The sequence below is a fragment of the Spermophilus citellus genome, assembly GCF_964194105.1.
Source record: "Spermophilus citellus genome assembly, chromosome: 15".
Taxonomy (NCBI): Eukaryota; Metazoa; Chordata; class Mammalia; order Rodentia; family Sciuridae; genus Spermophilus; species Spermophilus citellus.
The window spans coordinates 34,210,374-34,229,726 of NC_138195.1; the positions used below are offsets into that span (position 1 = coordinate 34,210,374).

The 19,353-nt window shown below is 36.4% G+C and overlaps 1 protein-coding gene across 1 annotated transcript; it reads left to right on the top strand.

Moving 5' to 3' along the window:
• Nucleotides 1-14,691: 14,691 nt before the first annotated feature.
• LOC308634385 (melanoma inhibitory activity protein 2-like) lies at nucleotides 14,692-16,629 on the top strand (the record flags this gene model as incomplete). The annotated part of the gene is made up of 2 exons (XM_081268223.1): nucleotides 14,692-16,041; nucleotides 16,126-16,629. The coding sequence occupies 2 exons, from the start codon at nucleotides 14,692-14,694 to the stop codon at nucleotides 16,627-16,629; spliced, it is 1,854 nt and encodes a 617-aa protein (XP_081124349.1).
• Between the last annotated feature and the right edge of the window lie 2,724 nt (nucleotides 16,630-19,353).

Below are 19,353 nucleotides of genomic sequence, written 5' to 3' on the forward strand. Positions count from 1 at the left end.
TCATTTATTCATTGGTTCATGTCACTAACAACATACTGAGACAGAGGATTCAAAGTGAAAAACAAAACAAAACAAAATAAACAAACAACAACAAAAAAAAAAACAGACACAGTCTCTGGTCTTGTGGAGCTTATCTTCTAAGCAGAAAAGACAGGCTACTTGAGCAAGATGTGTTTCCTGATTCATCAATCTCATTATCACAAATTCCTAAGACATCAGTTTTAATTGTGAAAGAATACAGTATAGAAAATGCCTATTGTATAGTTCTGTCTATGGCTCAGCTTAGATCAAAAATATTAAGTTATACTTTTTCAGTATTTAGTTGGTTATTTGCTTTTATTCAAGCAAAAAGATTAGCTGCGTCCTTGAAAAGAAATATTTACAGAATTAGACAAGTTGGTGAAAGTGAAAAATGCAGAGATGCCCACAGGATGATTTAAGCCCTTCTGCATTTACAAAAAATGTCCAACCAAGCAAAATGGTGCTCTGACAGAAAAAAAAAATACACACACAGACCAACAGACCAAATACAAATACGCATGAATTCGGCACAGATTAAGAAAAGAACACAGCATCAGATGCTTTCCATGTGATTTTTCTTTTCATTTAAATATCATTACTTTCTGGAAAATTACAAAGGTAATAATAAGTAAAAATAATTGGACTAAAAATTTCCATCTCTAAATTACATTTTAGTTAATGATAATGAGAAAGAATTGCTTATTTGTTCTAATTCTGGAGCAATGTCTCATGATGCTTTTATATGTCAGTTTATCTGGAGAAAATATGCATTAAGAACACATCACTTCTCACTAATTTTGTATTAATTTTGTATTCTTCTCCTTGGGTTTTCACTGCATTGTAGGAAGAATAATAATGTGTTAAGGATTTATAATTTAGTATAAGGTCCACCAACTTCCCTATTAAGAGGACATCACTCTCCTAGAAAAATAAAAAAAGAGTGCTCAGATACTGATCAGACTACAGGCATGTCTCCCAAATCAGACATCTGACCATGGTTTTTATGCCTTATGCACAAAAAGGACATTGAGTAGGAAAGCAGTAAATGAGAACTAGAAGCTCTTGTCAAATTGTCAGCCATTGTGCTCATATTAATAACTACTGCAGCTGTCTGGGGCTCAAATTAGCATCTTTGAGATAAGTTAGACACTTTCAGCACTATTTAGAGCCATTTCAAAGAGAACAACAAAAGTTTATGTTGAAATCTTTGCTAGATGGACTTTAAAACAAAAATCTCTTCAGAAACCTAAACTATGATTTTCTTTTTTCTTTTTTTTTGAGGTACCATGACGGGATTACTTGATAAATCTTTAATTTCAATTAACTAAATATTCCAAAAGCTGTATTCCATAGGCATATTAATTATGCACACATGCTCATATGAACTCATGTTAATTCTTGCAATCTAAAAATGGAAAGCCTCTTTCCCTAAAACTGGTATGCTTTTACTTATTCAGATACCCCAACAAAGTATTAGTCTTGACTGCTCACCCTGGTATTGGAAGAGAATAATCATTTTCAGCAAAGACAACTTTACTCAGATTAGAGCCAGGTGACTGTATCTCTTTGAATCTCCTGTATTGGGGAAGAGAACCAGCATCCCTCCAAACGCACATTAACTTGCAAAAAAAAAAAAAAAATGAGTCTATATTGAGATTCAAGAAAAACTACAACTTGATGTAGATGAACTGACAATGTGTAAGTCCGTCATTGTGTCAACTGGCCAGAGGAGGCTGACAGCATGGACTTCTTAAATTTAAGAAGTTGTACTTCTTTTTTTTTTTTTTAAGAAGTTGTACTTCTTAAATTCTTCAGATGGGCCTTATATAGGGAAAACTTTCTGTGTTGAGCTTCTGAAATGAAGCTGTATTCCATAGGCACGTTAATTATGCATACACGCTCTTACGAACTCATGTCCCAATTTGCACAGCAGCAAGTCAAATTTTTATCAAATTTTATTTACCAAATAAGGGGATTTCGCTGAGTGTTTTACTCAAATGGTGAATCCGTTCAACTCCCTCTGATGTTTTCATTTAACACACTGAAGTCTAAAGTAATTAAGTTGATGAAGGTTTCATTCCATTGTTCCCTTTGGATTTACACTATTGGGAAATAGCAGATATACTACTAGGAAGTCAGATGTCCTGGGTTCTAATTTTATTTCTGTCCTCATCACCTTTGTCTACTTCATTGGGGTATTAAAAGAACAACTAGATAATAAATATAAAAACATTTTTTAAAGTATAAAGTAATTTTCTGTTTGGTAAACATTAATTCCTTACCATGTACTAGGCATAGCCACACACATCATCCCATCCTTAGAACAATGCTGTGAGATAAATATTATGTCCACACTTTTACAAATGAAGAAAATGAGTCTCAAAGAAATTATGTAACTTTCCTCAAATCAGACAGCTATGACATGAAAAGCTGAGATTCAAATTTAGGGCTTTTAGGTCCATGTCTAGGTCTACTTGATCCTATGTCAAGTCACATCATTTTTCCCTTTGTTAAAATTAATTTTAATTAGTTATATATGACAAGAAAATGCATTTTGATTAATTGTACACAACTGCAGCACAACTTTTCATTTCTCTGATTGTACATGATGTAGCGTCACACCATATGTTCAGTCATACCTGTATCTAGGGTAATGTTGTCCATCTCATTCCACCATCTTTCCTGTCCCACTGTCCCCTCCCTCCCCTCGCCCCCCCTTTGATTTTATGGGATTGGCTTACATTGCTTATCATGATATTCTCCAACTCCATCCATTTAACTGCAAATGTCATAATCTTATTCTCTTTTAATGCTGAGTAATATTCCATTGTGTATATATACCACAGTTTCTTTATCCATTCATCTATTGAAGGGCATCTAGGTTGCTTCCATAGTTTTAATTATTGTGAATTGAGCTGCTCTGAACATTGATGTGGCTGTGTTGCTATAGTATGCTGATTTTAAGTCCTTTGGGTATAGATTGAGGAGTGGGATAGCTGGGTCAAATGGTTGTTCCATTCCAAGTTTTCCAAGGAATCTCCATACTGCTTTCCAGATTGGTTGCACAATTTGCAGTCTCACCAGCAATGTATGAGTGTGCCTTTTCTCCCACATTCTTGCCAACATTTATTGTTGTCTATATTCTTGATAACTGCCATTCTGACTAGAGTGAGAAGAAATCTTAGAGTAGTTTTCAACTTAACAAAAGAAGTGAAAGACCTCTACAATGAAAATTACAGAACACTAGAGAAAGAAATTGAAGAAGACCTTAGAAGATGGAAAGACCTCCCATGCTCTTGGATAGGCAAAATTAATATTGTCAAAAATGGCCATACTACTCAAAGTACTATTCAGATTTAATGTGATTACAATTAAAATCCCAATGTCATTCCTTATAGAAATAGAAAAGGCAATCATGAAATTTATTTGGAAAAATAATAGACCTAGAATAGCCAAAGCAATCCTTAGCAAGAAGAGTAAAGCAGGAGGCATCATAGTACCAGGCCTTAAACTATACTACAAACCTATAGTAACAAAAATGGCATGGTATTGGCACCAAAATAGACATGTAGATCAGTGGTACAGAATAAAAGACACAAGAAAATCCCACATAAATACAGTTATCTCATATTAGACAAATGTGCCAAAAACATACAGTGGAGAAAAAATAGCCTCTTCAACAAATGGTACTGGGAGAACTGGAAATCCATATGCAGCAAAATGAAAATAAAACCCTATCTCTCACCATGCACAAAACTCAACTCAAAATGAATCAAGGACCTAGGAATTAGAACAGAAACTCTGTGCTTAACAGAGGAAAAAGTAGGCCCAAATCTTCATCATGTCAGATTAGGCCGTGACTTCCTTAACATGACTCCTGAAGCGCAAGAAATAAAATCAAGAGTTAATAAATGGGATGGACTTAAACTAAAAAGTGTCCTCTCAGCAAAAGAAACAATCAATGAGGTAAAGAGAGAGCTTATATTTTGGGAGAAAATTTTTGCCACATGCATGTCAGATAAAGCACTAATCTCCAGGATATATAAAGAACTCAAAAAACTTAACACCAAAAAACCAAACAACTCAATCAATAAATGGGTTAAGGAACTTAACAGACACTTCTCAGAAGAAGATATACATTTGATCAAGTCACTTCTACATTTACACTACTATATTAAAAAACACTTAGACTTAAGTATCATATATAAAACTCCAAGTTACCAGATGACCTAAATGCATTAACTCAAGGTATCTTAACCTTCTTGTGTTAAGATACCCTATGGGAGAAGCTTCTTTTCATTTTCTTGAAACCTGAATCCTGATGCTTACAGGAGGCTGGTCAGTAGAACAGGTGAGAGGACAGTGGTATTCCTACATGATTTGGCTTGAAATTTCTATCCAGGAGAGAGAGTACAGCAATGAAGAAGACAGTGATGGCAACTGAGTTGGAGAGCAACCATGTAGGTTGCAAAATGCACTGGAAACCTCACATAATCTTAAACAAGGAGCCCTATCTTTCAGTACACAAATACCGAGTCTGAAAATGTTATGGAGTCTTAGTGGAAAAGTTTATAGGGGAATGGGATTTTTCCTCGGATCTTTTAAGTCTCAGCATGTAGGAAATGCCTAATTATGAAGTAATGCATACAAGGTTAAACCTAAAGTTTCCCAGTCTATTCATCCTATAAAAGACATACAGGTATAATTGAGAATACTTAGTTTTGTATTTCTCCTGTTCCTGTTCAGCCCAACAAATTTCCTTCTCATTCCAACAGATAATGACATTTTAGACTCAGGTGTACCACTTTAAGTCCACACAGAAATATAAGTCAAATAATTCTGTCTAGTAACATGAGTCAATCTCAGAAGTCAGCTTCCCCTAAACCTTCTGAGTTCATGAGCATGGACATGCATGCATGCATACATACACACACACACACACACACACACACACACCACATGCACAATCCCGATATCTACAATTTCCAGTCTAGTCTTTCAAAGCTGCATTTCAGGGCTGGGAATTCAGCTGATACAGGCTCAAAATAAAATGTAGGACCAAATGTAGTAGATTTGCAGACCCCCTCTTTCTCAAGAGGCAGCTTCTTCTCAGGTAGCTGTTGGTGCTCCAGGACCAACACTTGAAAGTTCCATTTCTACAACCAGCACAGAGGCCGTAATCCAGGTGACAGTGCTGGCTACTTTTTAGCAGTTGGTATGATCTGTCACTGTGAAATGAAAATCTGCCCTACAAAATGGCTCCCTTCCTTTGTAACATTGGCTTCCACCCGAGTCAAAATCTATTTGCATTACCTTCACTCTCCCACAAATCAGGGAAATGATTGCCATATGCTCTCATCTCCCTGAAAGTTCCTTTATAACATTATCGATGAGAAAGCAAGATAACTCTGAACTCACACCTATAAGGTGGAGCCGGAAGATGATGAATAACATCCATTCCTTCAGAAACAAGATTTTTGCATATTGTGTACAGCTCATGTGGTCAGACCGCAAATAACAAAGGAACTGAAGTCTGAGTCTCCTTTGTCTTTTCCTTGTACTTTTGACATCTCCCTTAAATATGAAAACAAAATCCACGATGTTCTTAAGAGAGTCCCCTTCCAATGAGCAGCTTCAGTAAAATTTCTATGATGTTGTAGAAGCCACTGTTGAATTCTGTGAAAGCCCATGGGATATCACCAGACCAAGCCAGGCACTAAGACTTTTCCTCAGTAATGATAATCTGCCTTGATCCACTGCAGAAGTTTGCCCTCCCCAGCCTTTCTGGTTTTGATATCTGTTGCTCCTGACTTCACTTCCTCCTTATTACCTCTATTTCTCTGCATTCTTTATCCTTATCCTTATGATTATGATTCTGGGTCCTGGCAACCTGATCCTAAAGGTTCTTCTCTTCTTTGACAATTTGGAATTAGAGTTGTCCACTTAAAATGCATGATGCCTGCAATGCCCAAAGGAAATAAAAGCTCTTTGAGTAAAAACTCAGCTTATTCCTAGTCAATGAATAAATAGCAAAGACTTTTCTTTGTTTCATGGCTTTACAAGGACTTAAAAGCAGTTGGCTTAGAACTTGATTTGAGGAGTTTTCTTTCAGCCATTCCTTTTCTACAGGAAAAAAAGAAAAAGAAAAATCAAGTCAAAATGTCACCAGGAAATCCAAAGAGACCTCTTTGCTTCCTCTCTGGAATTTTGTGCTTTTTTACAATGATATTCAGGTACAGAGGACAAAAATGGCTCTGTGAATCCAAATGTGACTTCTATGGTCAAATAGATATTCTAGCATTTGGGTATGAAAAGAGCTCGAAAATGAAAAACTATTTTTACATATACTTTGTAACTCTTTTTTTTTTCTCCATAAACTAGTCATTTGCTCCCAAGGCATCTGTCTTGTCAGTGTAATTTAATGCCTATCAGCCTAGAAAAGGAGAAAGTGATGAGGTATCATCATCCCTTCCTTCTTAGCTATACTTTGACCAGAGTGGAAATACAACTCTGGAAAGAATAATTTAGAGGTTTATAAATGAAGAAATGACAAAAATGGATCTGAAAAGTCTGGCTACTGCTAGTCTCATTGGTAAAATAGCTACATGTAAAATGAAGGTAGCTTTGCACAAAGTGTCTGTGGTGGGTTGAATTATGTCCTTCAAAAGCATACATTGAAGTCCTAGTGGTAACTCTAAATGTGACTTTGTTTAAAAATAGGGTCTTCACAGATGTCATCAAGTTAAGGCAAAATCATACTGGATTAAGATGGGCTCTGAATCCAATGGCTGGTGTAATTGATGACCTTCTTTCCAAGTGCCCAACTCAGCTGGGTTTCTCATGGAAAAAGTGAATGCAGTTAGATTTTGATTTTCATATAAAAGTCCTCAGGTTTGTGGGGTTGTTTATTTGAGATCCAAACAGCCTGCACAAGCTCCTCAGCTTAGCCCAGTTCTCTTTGACAATGAGGCTTCTGTCTCATCATCCTTCACCAGTTGGCATAAGTCCCTTTCTGCTCCATCAATTGTACTATAAATGAATCTCCCAATAGCTCAGACTTTCCAACTTCAAGTGTGCATAAAAATTAACCCAGAAGCATGTAAACTGCAAACTTTCAGGTCCTGTGCTTGAAGATTCTGGAATAAGTTTGGAAGGAAGAATTCAGCATTTCCATTTCAATTTCTCTCCCTCTTTGACATTCCCTGTCTCTCCCCCCACCCAGCCCTCTCTCTTCCAATAAGTCTCTCTCTGTCTTGACCTTTTTCTCTTTTTCTCACAAGAGACCCAAATGAATTTGAAGGACATCATAAATAAAACTGGCAAACATTAGACATTGCTACTCAAAAGCATTATCAAATAGTTTTTGAAAGAAGAAGAAAGACAGAATAAAATATAAGAACATGGCCCTTGATTCTCAGACCTGGTTGCACAGAAGAATCACCTGGGTAAACATTTAACAAATGCCAAAGCCTGGGCCCATCCCAGAGCACTTAGGTCAGTGGAGAAATTATTATTTCATTAATAACCTAGGTGACATGCAGACAAATACATCTGCACAAATGGAGGTCTACAAATGTCCTCCTCTTTCTTCATAAGGATACTCCAGCTGATGAAGGGTTAAGAATCCAGTGAAATTGAGGCTCTCTGAAAAGGCTTCCTAGAGTTTTATTTCCTACCCAGCCTCCCACCTATATTAACATCCAGAGGTATCACAGGCTACTGGGTAGGGACAGCATTATGCTATTAGGCAAGCCATGGTCTCCAGGATTACCTTCTGGGATCCTGGCCCTGACATTTTGTTATGCCGTACTGAGGCTGTCCTTTTCTGTGTCTGTGTCATAGATCATAGAGCTTCCTATTCAATGGAATCAAGGGACTTTCTACTTGTCTCCATAAGGATTTTCCAGGGACATGCCTGACCATGATAAACTCGTTAAACTATCTCTTTTGTCCTCTTCTTTTTGCTCTCAGAGATGTAAAGAGCAACCACAATCTATGCCCTCTGCCTGTCTAAATTCATTTATCTTTCTAACGAATTATTCTTTGTTATAATGAATACAACTGAAGAGATAAGTCACTACTCATAATCCCTCCCATCCTCCTGATAACTTTTAGAGACTTTGCCAAAAGTAAAAGAGACCTTGGAAGTATGCTGTGGTCATAGCAGAGCTAATATTTAAAACTTTTAATTTTTAATAGCTGCATGATCTTTCATTATATGCATGTATTGAGTTTAACCAGTACCATACTAACATTTAGTTTGTTTCAATCCCTTACTATTATAAACAATAATAGAATGATTATGTTTCTACATGTTCTACATACACATGTGATAATACAACTGTAGAACAAATTCTTAAAAGTGGAATTTCTGAAATAAAGGAAATGTACATTTAAATTTTAAAAGATATTGCAAATTACCTCCCAAGAGTTCTACTGATCACTATACCATCCCTGATATTTTGTTTTCTTAGTGCTAAAGATTGATGCTGGGGCATTTTAACACTGAGCCTCATCCCTAGCTCCTTTTATTTTATTTTGAGACAGGGTTTCACTGAATTTCCCAGGTCAGTTTCCAACTGTGATCCTATTGCCTTAGCCTCCCAACTTGCTGGGATTACAGGTATATGCCACTGGGCCTGACATCACCTAAGAGGTCTGAAATTAACTACTATTTTGTTCTTTACTAATGCAATACAAAAACTATTTTATCTTTTACATTTGATGTGTAAAAACATTATCATTGTAGTTATAATTTACATTTCTCACATAATTACTGTGTTTTTAAGAATTCTATATTTTGTAAATATAAATATTCTATATAAATATAAATATTCTAAATATTATATTTATATAAAAATATTATATTTATATATAAATATAATATTTATATATAAATATTATATTTATATATAAATATTATATTTATATATATTTATTTATATATATTTATTTATATATATTTATATATATTTATATTTATATATATTTATATATAAATATTATATTTATATATAAATATAAATATAAATATTCTATATTTTGTAAATATAAATATATTCAGTAAATATAAAGGGGTGGAGATAATACCATGCATTTTATCTGATCATAATGGAATGAAACTGATCATAATGGAATGAAACTGGAAATCAATGATAAAAGAAGGAAGGAAAAATTCTACATCACATGGAAAATGAACAATATACTACTGAATGATCAATGGGTTAAAGAAGACATAAAGGAGGAAATCAAAAAATTCTTAGAGATAAACGAAAATACAGACACAACATATCGGAATCTATGGGACACAATGAAAGCAGTTTTAAGAGGAAAGTTCATCGCCTGGTGGTCATTCCTCAAAAAAAGAAGAAACCAACAAATAAATGAGCTCACACTCCAACTCAAAGCCCTAGAGAAGGAAGAGCAAAACAACAGCAAATGTAGCAGAAGGCAAGAAATAATTAAAACCAGAGCGGAAATTAATGAAATTGAAACAAAAGAAACTATTGAAAAAATTAACAAAACTAAAAGTTGGTTCTTCAAAAAAATAAATAAGATCGACAGACCTTTAGCCATGCTAATGAAGAGAAGAAGAGAGAGAACTCAAATTACTAACATACGGGATGAAAAAGGCAATATCACAACAGATGCTACAGAAATACAGAAGACAATTAGAAATTATTTTGAAAACCTATATTCCAATAAAATAGAGGATAGTGAACACATCGATAAATTTCTTAAGTCATATGATTTGCCCAGACTGAGTCAGGAGGATACACACAATCTGAACAGACCAATATCAATGGATGAAATTGAAGAAGCCATCAAAAGACTACCAACCAAGAAAAGCCCAGGACCGGATGGGTATAGAGCGGAGTTTTACAAAACCTTTAAAGAAGAATTAATACCAATACTTTTCAAGTTATTTCAGGAAATAGAAAAAGAGGGAGCTCTTCCAAATTCATTCTATGAGGCCAACATCACCCTGATCCCGAAACCAGACAAAGACACCTCAAAGAAAGAAAACTACAGACCAATATCTCTAATGAACCTAGATGCAAAAATCCTCAATAAAATTCTGGCGAATCGAATACAAAAACACATCAAAAAAATAGTGCACCATGATCAAGTAGGATTCATCCCTGGGATGCAAGGATGGTTCAACATACGGAAATCAATAAATGTTATTCACCACATCAATAAGAACCATATGATCATCTTGATAGATGCAGAGAAAGCATTCGACAAAGTACAGCATCCCTTTATGTTCAAAACATTAGAAAAACTAGGGATAACAGGAACTTACCTTGACATTGTAAAAGCTATCTATGCTAAGCCTCAGGCTGGCATCATTCTGAATGGACAAAAGTTGAAGGCATTCCCTCTAAAATCCGGAACAAGACAGGGATGCCCTCTATCTCCACTTCTATTCAATATTGTTCTCGAAACACTGGCCAGAGCAATTAGACAGACGAAAGAAATTAAAGGCATAAAAATTGGAAAACAAGAACTTAAATTATCACTATTTGCAGATGACATGATTCTATACCTAGAAGACCCAAAAGGGTCTACAAAGAAACTACTAGAACTAATAAATGAATTCAGAGAAGTGGCAGGATATAAAATCAACATGCATAAATCAAAGGGATTTCTGTAATTCAGCGACAAAACTTCTGAAATGGAAATGAGGAAAAACACTCCATTCACAATATCCTCAAAAAAAATAAAATACTTGGGAATCAACCTAACAAAAGAGGTGAAAGATTTATACAATGAAAACTACAGAACCCTAAAGAGAGAAGTAGAAGAAGATCTTAGAAGATGGAAAAATATACCCTGTTCATGGATAGGCAGAACTAACATCATCAAAATGGAGATATTACCAAAAGTTCTCTATAGATTTAATGCCATGCCAATCAAAATCCCAACGGCATTTCTTGTAGAAATAGATAAAGCAAACATGAAATTCATATGGAAAAATAAAAGACCCAGAATAGCAAAAGCAATTCTAAGCAGAAAGTGTGAATCAGGCGGTATAGCGATACCAGATTTCAAACTATATTACAGAGCAATAGTGACAAAAACAACATGGTACTGGTACCAAAACAGGCGGGTGGACCAATGGTATAAAATAGAGGACACAGAGACTAATCCACAAAGTTACAACTATCTTATATTTGATAAAGGGGCTATAAGCATGCAATGGAGGAAGGATAGCATCTTCAACAAATGGTGTTGGGAAAACTGGAAATCCATATGCAACAAAATGAAACTGAATCCCTTTCTCTCACCATGCACAAAAGTTAACTCAAAATGGATCAAGGAGCTTGATATCAAATCAGAAACTCTGCGTCTGATAGAAGATGAAGTTGGCTCCGATCCACACATTCTGGGGTCGGGCTCCAAATTCCTTAATAGGACACCCATAGCACAAGAGTTAACAACTAGAATCAACAAATGGGACTTAATTAAACTTAAAAGTTTTTTCTCAGCAAAAGAAACAATAAGAGAGGTAAATAGGGAGCCTACATCCTGGGAACAAATTTTTACGCCTCACACTTCAGATAGAGCCCTAATATCCAGAGTATACAAAGAACTCAAAAAATTAGACAATAAGATAACAAATAACCCAATCAACAAATGGGCCAAGGACCTGAACAGACACTTCTCAGAGGAGGATATACAATCAATCAACAAGTACATGAAAAAATGCTCTCCATCTCTAGCAGTCAGAGAAATGCAAATCAAAACCACCCTAAGATACCATCTCACTCCAGTAAGATTGGCAGCCACTATGAAGTCAAACAACAACAAGTGCTGGCGAGGATGTGGAGAAAAGGGTACACTTGTACATTGCTGGTGGGACTGCAAATTGGTGCGGCCAATTTGGAAAGCAGTTTGGAGATTCCTGGGAAAGCTGGGAATGGAACCACCATTTGACCCTGCTATTGCCCTTCTCGGACTATTCCCTGCAGACCTTAAAAGAGCATGCTACAGGGACACTGCCACATCGATGTTCATAGCAGCACAATTCACAATAGCTAGACTGTGGAACCAACCCAGATGCCCTTCAATAGATGAATGGATAAAAAAAATGTGGCATCTATACACAATGGAGTACTATGCAGCAATAAAAAATGACAAAATCATAGAATTTTCAGGGAAATGGATGGCACTAGAGCAGATTATGCTTAGTGAAGCTAGCCAAACCCTAAAAAACAAATACCAAATGTCTTCTTTGATATAATGAGAGCAACTATGAACAGAGCAGGGAGGAAGAGTAGGAAGAAAAGATTAACATTAAACAGAGACTGGAAATGAGAGGGAAAGGGAGAGAAAAGGGAAATTGCATGGAAATGAAGGGAGACCCTCATTGCTAAACAAAATTACATATAAGAGGTTGTGAGGGGAATGGGAAAATAAACAAAGAGAGAAATGAATTACATTAGATGGGGTAGAGAGAGAAGTTGGGAGGGGAGGGGAGGGGGGATAGTAGGGGATAGGAAAGGTAGCAGAATACAACAATTACTATTAGGGTATTATGTAAAATTGTGGATGTGTAACGGACGTGATTCTGCAATCTGCATTTGGGGTAAAATTGGGGGTTCATAACCCACTTCAATCTAATGTATGAAATATGATATGTCAAGAGCTTTGTAATGTTGTGAACAACCAATAAAAAAATAAATAAATAAAGAACCCAAAAAGTTAAACAACAAAAATTAAATGACCCAATCAATAAATGAGCCAAGGACTTGAAGAGAAACTTCTCAGAATAGGATATACAATCAATCAACAAATACATGAAAAAATGCTCACCATCTCTAGCAATCAGAGAAATTAAAATTGAAACTACTCTAAGATACCATCTCACTCCAATAAGAATGGCAGCCATTATGAAGTCAAACAACAATAAGTACTGGTGAGGTTGTGGGGAAAAAGATACACTCATACATTGCTGGTGGGACTGCAAATTGGTGCAGCCAATTTGGAAAGCAGTATGGAGATTACTTAGAAAGCTGGGAATGGAACTACCATTTGACCCAGCTATTCCCCTTCTCGGACTATAGCAAAAAGACCTAAAAAGAACATACTACAGGGACACAGCCACATCAATGTTTATAGCAGCACAATTCATAATAGCTAGAATGTGGATCCAACCTAGATGCCCTTCAATAGATGAATGGATTAAAAAAGGTGGCATTTATACACAATGGAATATTACTCAGCACTAAAAAATAACACGATCATGGCATTTGCAGGCAAATGGATGGCATTAGAGCAGATTATGCTAAGTGAAGTGAGCCAATCCCTAAAAAACAAATGCTGAATGTCTTCTCTGATATAAGGGGGGTAACTCAAAATGGGATAGGGAATAAGAGCATGAGAAGAAGACTATCACTAATAGGAAAGAAAGGTGGGAGGGAAAAAGAGGGAGAAGGGGAGTTGCACGGAAAATGGAAGGAGAAGCTCATTGTTATACAGAATACATATATGATGTTGTAATGAGAAAAAGAAAAAAAAAGTGTGTCACATTAGATTGGATAGAGAGAAAGGATGGGAGAAGAGGGGAGGAGTAAGGAGGACAGGAAGGGCAACAGAATAGAATAGACAATATGAATGATGTATGTACATTCCATGTATGTATTATATGTCAAAATACATTCTGCTGTCATGTATAACTAAAAAAATAAAAAAATAAAGTTAAAAAAATGACAGTACAATGATCTAAAATAACAGTTCTTATTTAACCAGTTGTTTAATTTTTATGGTTGCTTGCTCTATAAAAATAAAACTTAATAAAAACAATATTAAGGGTAAACTTAAAAAAAAGAAACATAAGTCATTAACCCAGCTAAAAAATTAAAAAGAAAAAAGAAAGAAAGAAAGTAGTGTATCATGAGAGTTTTTTCTGTTAGAAATAATTCAAATGACCATCCTAGAAAGAGTCAGCAGGTCTGGGGAGGTAGCTCAGTGGTAGTGAGCTGGCCAAGCATGCAGAAGGCCTTGGAATTTAAAGCCCAATACTGCAAGAAAAGAAAAGGGAGGGAAGGGAGAGAAAAGAAGGGAGGGAGGGAGGAAGGGAGGAAGGATGAAAGGAAGAAAACAAGGAAAAAATGAAGAAAGGGAGGGAGGAAGGAAGGAAGGAAGAAAAAAGGGAGAGGACAAAAGCAGGGAAAGGAATGGGTCATTAAAACAAAAGGGCAAGCAGTACACATATAAGAATATGACCTAAAATCTGTTGAGACAGTTTAGAAAGCTTTAGAATTTGCATGACATCAAACTGAGTGGTATTATGACTGTATGGAAATTTCATAAGAAGCTCCATCTTGGCCTAGCCTAAACCAAACTCAGGGGTGAGTGGCATGGAGAGGACTCCTCTCTGGCTGGAGTGGAAGGGACCTGAACCCCTGGCACTTCAGGATGCACTGGGTAGGGAAGGAAGGGGCCAAGACACCCCTGATGGGCACTTGAGCACCACAAGGCTCCTGGGAGTCCTTCACCCCGGCTCCCCACATCACAACCCCCCCCCTTGCAGGGGTTCTCAGTGGTCTGCTCCGTTGCCTGGTGCAGGTTGGAATTCCTGAGCAAACACCTGAGTGTGCACAGCCATATTAGAGGGTGGTCCTGGAAGAAGTAGGAAGGGTTGTGGCAGCATTGTCTGAAGACATGAAACCAGGCCCTAATCCTTATGGCGTTCCTTGGGATTTGGTGATGTGCAGAGCTATTGGATGTTTTTCTCTTCTCTTGTTTTTGTTAAGAAGTTTTCAGTGTGTTAAAAGCAGGCTTTATGTGGGAAGAGAAAAACAGCTGGCTCTAAAACTTTCTAGAAGAATTGAAGAAAAATGTGAACTACTTGAAAAAGTGAGCCTTATTCAGAAAGAGCATGAAGGCATAGAGTCAACTTTAAAGGGTGGCAGTTTTGAGAAGGGTCCAAGAGAAGCCCCAAATTTAAAGGCAACCTATGAAAAGCTGCATAGGTCCAAACCTAGCCATGGGGATGAAAGACTCTTTCTAGAAAAAGAGCTAGAAGAGCAAAAGGCCAAACATTGTAAACAGGATGAAATCATGGCAGATATATCGAGAAGGATAAAGTCCCTTGAAGGTGAATTAGGATCCCTCGGATCACAAATAACTGAAAGTAAAACAAACCTGAGACTGCTTCAAATGAGTGAGGAAGGACTTCAGCTGGCAATGAAAGAAGCTTTGGATGTAAGTTCCCAACTTCAGCAATGTCAGAAACCAATCATAAAAGGAGAAGCTGAAGCATGGAGGGAACAAGGATGTGTCCAATGTAAAGAGAGCACCACATTGGAAGACTCTCAAGTCCATGCAGGAAAAGTTCAAAGTGATAAAGAAAATCACGAGGAGTCTCTGACTGAAGGCTTGCTGAAGATGAAAGATAGATCTTCTTCAATTGCGGGAGCCCAAACAGATGTTGGCAACTTGGAATGGGGAGTGAGGAGTGAATCAAGAATTGGTGCTCACTTGGATGATGAGCCAAAAGGAGCTTTAAAGAAACTGATTGATGGTGCTAAGCTAAAGGCCTCCTTAGAAAACTTAGAAGGACAAAGATATCAAACTTGTGCTTTCTTATCTGAAGTAGAGAAAACAAAGGAAGACCTTAGAGAACAGATTAGACGTCTGAAGACTGAACAGGCAACCTTACTGTCAGAGAATACACAGCTTGAAGGTGAGAATGAGAACCTTCAGCAGAAATTTAAAGTCATAATGGAACACTATCAAGAAAATATGACGAAACTCTATGGGAAACTCAGAGTAGAGGAAAATTACCAGGTGGAGCAAGAGAAGAAACTTTCCAAGGTCAAAGAAGAGATGGGCCATATGAAGAAAGAGCTGGAGACCTACAGAAAACGAGCCAAATATCTTGAAGAAGAATTGGAGAGAACCATTCAGTCCTGTCAGGAGAAGATTATTTACTCTGAGAAAAAAGCACATGAGAGTGAATTGGCGGCTTGGATTGCTGAAAGAAACCTCCATTATTTCATGAAACAAAAGGCTCGCAATGGACAAAAGTTAACTGAAAGGGAGCTTCAATTTGAACTTGTAGAGAAAGATCCCTGTGCACTTGGTGTTTCAAAGGCAGCATTGGGCAGAAAGAATTCCCCCAATGGTCCCTCATCATTGGGTCCTCCTTGGCAAGGTGGATGTTATTCGAATTATGGTAGACCATCGCGACCAGCAGAACTCAGAAGTTCTAATATGCCTTCTTTGGATAAAGAGGATTGGCCTATGTCTTCAGAAAGTCAATCCAGTAGAAAGGAGACCAAATTTGATCCTGGTGATACCAATGTGCCTGATTCATCTCTCTCTGCTGAAAACCAAGCAACTGGCTCATTGTTGGCACCTTTCCCTCCAGTCAGAGGTGAATTGTTTCCTGTGGACCCAAGGAGTCAGTTCACGAGAAGAGGACCATTTTTCCCTCTGCCTCCTCCAGGAAACAGGTATGGAGCACCTCAGGATTATTTTCCACCAGGCCCACCACCCCCTCCATTTTTTCCAATGCCAGATGTCTATGCATGGAAGTGTTTTTCTCAAGACCTTCCCCCAAGAGCTGGATTTCCTCCACCCACCCCCGCATTCTGAAAGTAGAAGTGAGTTCCCTTCAGGATTCATTCCATCTTCAAATGAGCCTGCTACTGAACATCCAGAACCACAACAAATTCCTACTGGTATTTTGGGGCCAATCCCTAGAGAAAGTATAGGTTTCATTTTGGGAAGTAACAATTTAAAAGGGGCCATCATGGTGATACCTGGAGTAGTAGATTCTTATTTTGAAGGAGAATTAAATGTTACTGTAAAGTCAAATTTTGCCCTTTGGTTTACTCCAAAAAATACAATTACTCAATTACTTTTATTATCCTGTAATTTGGATGGACATCCACGATTAAATTTGGTTTCCAACCTCCAAAAAAAAAAAAAAAAAAAAAAAAAAAGAATTCTATATTTTGCTATGAATTCTTCATTTTCCAATTTTTCTATTGATTTTTTAAAAATTTTCCTCATATTTTATTATATTTAATAAATTAGAAAAATTAGTCTATGATATGTAAATACTTTTTCTCAGATTTCCATTGGAACTTATTTGTGGTTTTTCTTGCAGATGTAAACATTAATTTCAATAAATATATTGATATAGTTTTTATGATTTGTAGATTTTGTGTCTCAACTAGCAAGGCTTTCCTATACACATGTGTGTGTGTGTGTGTGTGTGTGTCTATTTTTTTCCAGCCCTTCTCTGATTTCTTTATCTTCTTCTATATAATTGTTTAATTCTTACTGAAGAATTCACCCTACTGATAAGCAATACTATTTTTACCATATCCTAAATATATATTTGTGTATTTGCATCTATTTATGGGCTATACTTTATTAATTTATCTGTATTTAGCATCAAGTACCACATCATTTTAATTTATGTTTATAATTTACTATGCCATAGGACTAAGCCTAACTCATTGCTCTTCTATTTTATAATTTTTCTTGACCATTGTTGCTTCCAGTTTTTTTTCATAAAATTATCAGCAGCTTATCTTGTTCAAGGAAATCGTTTTAGAGATATTTGATTATAATTATATTAATTTATATATTAATTAAGAAAATTAATATATTTATGATGATCTTTGTAGAAACAAGACATGGTTTCAATTGTGCAAGTCATATTTCCATCTTTCATAATGTTTAAAATGCTCTTCACACAAATCTTGTACATTGTCATTTAAACTTAGTTTTTAGTCATTTTATCACTTTTTCCTCTGAGGTTTAGAAGAGATTTTTTCATTCCTTATAAACTTTAGCATGCTAACATTTATATGTGTGTGTATACACACATATTTATATATATGTATTATATATATACATATAAATCTTATTGTTTTTGCACAATAAGATTTATTTTTTTCCTTAGTTTTTCTTATTTTTCTTATTTTACAGAAAAGACCAAAGCCACAAAACACAGACATATAAAAAGCCACTAAGAGTGTAGGAAGAAAAGAATACAAAACTGCTTGCTAACTCAAGAATATTAGATTTCTCCTTTCCACCTTAAATCTTTTCTTTCTTTCCATCTTTTTTTTTTTGAAGGACCAAGGAAAGGCAATTTGGACAGTGCCCATATCTGACAAATTGAAAATATAAATTGATTCTAAAAGGTTTACATAAAATCATAGATTATAGCTTGATGATCAACCAAGTAACACAGTGTGTTTGCCCCGAGCCTGCCTTAGGAGGGATCAGCTTCCTGGTCTGCTCTTTTTCTAATATTCCCCAGTACCCCTACATTACCACCCATGCTAGTCTTAGTGTTCTCTTTCCTGTGTCTGATACCTACCTCCACTGTTTGCCAAGCCCACAATATCATACTTCTGTACCATTGCTCATGGTGCCTAACCTAGAATACATCCTACTATGTTTTATTGACTCCAAATATCATCTTCTCTTTGAAGACCAGAGTTTCCTCATGAAGCATTTGTGTACCATTTCTTACTAACTGTGGCATTTGCCTTTAAGTAATTACCAGATTTTGCAGTTAAACATCTCAAACTTCAAGTTCCAAATATGCCACTTACTGGCTCTATCATCCTGGATAAGTTCATTAACTCCTCAGAACTTTGATTTTCTCCTAGATACATTGAGTGTAAAAATATTTAACCCACCTCTTACTTATAGTTTTTATCAGGATTATGTATACTTAAAAGTATTTAAGACTGGGGGCTGGGGTTGTGGCTCAGAGGTGAAGGGCTCACCTAGCATGCATGAGGCATTGGGTTCAATCCTCAGCACCACATAAAAATAAAATGAATGTATTGTGTCCACCTACAACTAAAAATAAATGTTAAAAATTTTTGAAAAAAAAATTATAAACTGTAAAATGGTATGCAAATATAAGGTGTAAAGAATCACCTACAGACTAGAGTCACTCAGCAAAGAGAAAGGAACAGAGCATCTCTCCCTCTTGCTTTGGGAGTCATTCAGAAGGGGAATAAAGAGAGGACTAATTGTTTTCCTTTTGTTTTTCAATGGATAGGGTCTGGCAGGCAGTGGGCTCCAGCCTTCCACCAAGAATAGCAAATAGGCTGTGTCATAGTGCTAATGCTAATGGATTATAAATGCCCACTAGAACACTGTGCTTATGAGTCTGAGGACCCATCTGGTTAGAGAGGGCAGACTGCTGACATCAGTTAGTAATGGGTGTATAAGCATAAGAAGGAAAAATGGCAGAGCAAATGCCTCATGTCTGTTTTTCTGACATCAACTTTGGGATCCCATCATAGGAAAGCAGCCACTATTGACCTTGTGATTTTTTTTCCA